This window comes from Limulus polyphemus, unplaced genomic scaffold, assembly GCF_000517525.1.
Source record: "Limulus polyphemus unplaced genomic scaffold, Limulus_polyphemus-2.1.2 Scaffold3865, whole genome shotgun sequence".
Lineage (NCBI taxonomy): Eukaryota > Metazoa > Arthropoda > Merostomata > Xiphosura > Limulidae > Limulus > Limulus polyphemus.
The window spans coordinates 43,114-47,208 of record NW_013669475.1 but is presented as its reverse complement, the minus strand read 5'-3'; the positions used below and the strand labels follow the sequence as shown (position 1 = coordinate 47,208).

The 4,095-nt window shown below is 35.4% G+C and overlaps 1 protein-coding gene across 1 annotated transcript in view; it reads right to left on the bottom strand.

Moving 5' to 3' along the window:
• The window catches only part of LOC111088492, a 25,178-nt gene that overhangs the window by 3,592 nt on the left and 17,491 nt on the right, over positions 1-4,095 (bottom strand). Inside the window, exons 13-15 of the mRNA XM_022398788.1 lie at positions 3,396-3,616; positions 921-1,101; positions 579-716 (exon numbers count right to left, since the gene is read on the bottom strand). Of these exons, the coding sequence (XP_022254496.1) occupies positions 579-716; positions 921-1,101; positions 3,396-3,616 (540 nt within the window). The remainder of the gene's footprint in view (positions 1-578; positions 717-920; positions 1,102-3,395; positions 3,617-4,095) is intronic.

Genomic DNA, 4,095 nt, shown 5'->3' with positions numbered 1-4,095 from the left:
AGTTACAATAATATGCACCATTCACATTCATATTGTAAAATCCAGAGAACAACGTTTCATCACGTGCTTTCCTTATCATCCTATGATTTGTCAAACGGGAGACACAGCAATTGGAATAATTGGTACTGAAATTGACACTTTCGACTAGGATTGGCTAAAAGTTTTACAACTGAGGTTTAACACGCCCAGACGCAGTTTTATAAAGAAACCAGACTAGAAAAAGGTTTAGATACTAATCATAGATGGCAGAACCAGTGCTGAGATTAAAGGAAATATCTTAAAAAAATTTTTTGAAAAAACATTTCTTCGTAGAGGGCGCTTATTTACAGTCTAAAACGTATTTTAGGAATTTTTTCATTAAATTCCTCTTTAAACTTCATTAAAGAATACAATTTTGTACAAATAATTGAATGTTATGCTACTATTTATAAAAATACAATCAGAAATCCATTAAAAGATAAGTTCTCTATCATTTTTTCATTTCATAAATGCACACTTGCATTGCCTACTGAGAAAGTTAGTACCCGTAGTCATAGGGTTAAGTTAATGGTACTTAACATTTCAAATAAAATTTTTACCTGAATTAATTCCTCTAAGTATGATGATAGGAGAGTACTTGTCTCGACATACGGCCAAGTGTTGCCGACCATTTATCTCGAACGTATGGACATAGCTACCGCCATATATTGGTATTGTTAGCCACATTTGAAAGTTGTCTGAAAATAAATGCTAGTTTAGTTGTCACATACACAAACCGTATTCTTTGCTTCATCGCTCAGACTGATACTCAATAAAGATACAGCACGTGATATTCGAATATTTATACAATTATTCTACCACGCCCATCGATACAAAAAACAACCAATGGCTAACAAAGAAAAACAATAAAAAAAAAAAATCAATGCTATTCCGTTACTTACCGACCAAGCGATAAATGATTAGATTGCATTGTTCGTGACTCTCCACGTTAGTTGGTCCATCAAGAACAATCAGGAATACGTCAGGCAAGCAACCCCACGTAAACACTTCCATATGTTTAACGAGATGCATCGGAAGCACTTGCCAGAGTTTAAATTCTCCGTACAGATTGGTTCTGAAAACCTATAAATAGATACCAAAATATTCTTAGCACTAGTTACACATCAACTCTTGCAGTTAAGATTATTTTTCGTAGTGGGAAGAGAAGGGTAAACGTTCTATAACTGTATCGTAAAGCAGGGGACGGTAAAAACAACCAATTAAAATAAAGGTTATATTATCTTAAGTGAAATATTCATATAATGCATTATGCACGCCTGTTTTGTTGTTAAGACAACAAAAGTCTATCAAACTGGTGTAGTTACACTCACAAAAAAACCTTTCATTTTTATAGGTATTTGAAGAACTTGTAGCATTCCGCCACAATTTAATTCTTCGTATTGTTAACCGACACTGGGCACCTAACAACTACGAATAATTAAATTAGTGGCGGTATGCTACAAGTTCTCCAAATACCTATATAATGATGGGTTTCTTTTTTTGTGATTGTAAAACATGTAAATACACCAGTTTGATTTTCAATACCTCACTGGTATAAAGTCTTGGTTTGGTCTGATATTTCATTGGTGGTAGTGTCCAGGGTCACTGATGAGGAGTGGAATTCTCCGAAACTAGTCTGGCTCACAGACACACACACACACACCAATGAAAGAATAGACCATTCCAAGCTTTTACTGGTTGTTAAACAAATGTTTAAACAATTCTTCGTTAAATAGACTCGTGTTGAATAAGTAAACACGAACTTAAACCCGTTAAGAGAATGACAGGTCAGTAGAACCCTGGGATCTATAGAGATCCGTTCCGTTATTACCATATTCCTTATAATAATGTATTTCACAACTCGCACAATATATTAAGAGTTAAATATTCTAATTTTATACACGTTCGCAAGTTTCTTACATATAAAGAAGTCCCATTCACAAATAAAAAGTGTTATACATGTGCGAGCGAGTGTAAGGAAAACATGAAAGTTAGCCATTTAAGTACATTTAAATTATAGGAATTTCAACATCTTTAGATGATGCAGTCCACTACCGATAGTTCCTATCGTGACCTTTCATAGTTCAATACAAAATATAGATGATGCAGTCCACTGAACATAGTTCCTATCGTGTCCAAAGTGACCTTTCATGGTTCAATACAAAATATAGATGATGCAGTCCACTGAACATAGTTCCTATCGTGTCCAAAGTGACCTTTCATGGTTCAATACAAAATATAGAAGATTCAGTCCACTGAACATAGTTCCTATCGTGTCCAAAGTGACCTTTCATAGTTCAATACAAAATATAGAAGATTCAGTCCACTGAACATAGTTCCTATCGTGTCCAAAGTGACCTTTCATAGTTCAATACAAAATATGTTGAACTTTTTTTTTTTTTAATATTGAAAGATCTTTGGTTAACAACCCTTAATTCCCCTTTTAAGTTTAGTCAGACTTATAGTAGAGATTTACGTTCAATTTGTAAGTAAAAGGTGTTGGTGGGGTATAAGGAGTAAAGATTGAAGTCTTTGAAGCTCAGTAGGCTACAACTAGGAGGTTCGGGAGGGGGTGGGTGAGAAGAGTACTCTTTGATAAGTTCTGCACTTAAGTAGCTGTGGTATATTTTGATGGAGTGGGTGCCAAAATTTTATAAACATTAAAAAAAGCCAAGTACAAGCGAAACTAAGGTAAAACTAAACTATTCAATAGCCAACTTACGTTACCTAGTTCTTACTAGAATCTTACTCGAGTTTCGATTCTTATCTCCACTCCAGATATTAAAGTTATCAAAATCTGTTAATAGGGAGTCTACTTTGTATCATACATTCAAATTTAAGTTGGGGAAGGGAGCGAAATGGGTGCTGGTATCCCTATATTGGGCAAATTGGTACAAGCCTTTACTCTTCTTCTGAAGCCCTTGCAACTTTCTCAAGATATCTTACGTCAATGATAAACATGGGAAAGGTCAGGCATCAGTCACAACACCTTACGTCAATGATAAACATGGGAAAGGTCAGGCATCAGTCACAACACCTTACGTCAATGACAAACAAGGGAAAGGTCAGGCATCAGTCACAACACCTTACGTCAATGACAAACAAGGGAAAGGTCAGGCATCAGTCACAACACCTTACGTCAATGACAAACAAGGGAAAGGTCAGGCATCAGTCACAACACCTTACGTCAATGACAAACAAGGAAAAGGTCAGGCATCAGTCACAACACCTTACGTCAATGACAAACAAGGGAAAGGTTAGGCATCAGTCACAACACCTTACGTCAATGACAAACAAGGGAAAGGTTAGGCATCAGTCACAACACCTTACGTCAATGACAAACAAGGGAAAGGTTAGGCATCAGTAACAACACCTACCAATATCCCTCCACTGCTTAGGTCTGGATTATTTTGTCCACAAACCAGATAATGATAAAACGAGCGTTTGAAATAAGAACAGAAGTCTATGGCAGTACAGGCTATCCACTGTTTGGTGACGAGTAATCCACTGTTCAGAACTAACAGATGTAGTCCATTTTCTCCACTGATCACCAAATATGTGATGTTGTCATCGTTGTAGGATAGCAGACTTTTCACTCCTGCAAGGTCAACGTTATATCGTTTTGACAAACATTTTTCGCAAGCCAAATTTTACTTTCTTCTGTTCAGTTTGTGGAGTAGATTTGATAAATTTTTTTTTCCCACCCAGAGAAAGATAATTTTTTTAGCCCAATACATGCCTTTAAAATATAAAAGTATTTTTTACATCAAGCGAAGATACTTGGTGTCGTAAATTTAAGATTCACAGTGGTTTCCAGAAGGTATAATTCTAACCAATTTTTAAGTTGATATACAGATAACAATTTGTAGAGAATAGAGTTTTTCAGTTTTAGTGAAAACACACAAAATTTACGGAATTCCTAAAAGATATATTACAGATTATACAAATAATTAGAAACTACTTGTACAGAAAAAATTAACAAAATTTATCATATTCAGGAGGTTCTCGCCCAGGTTAACTCTTCAAACAAACTATTGATCCGTTCCCGCACCAGCGTTGGTTTTTTTTTTTTTTTTT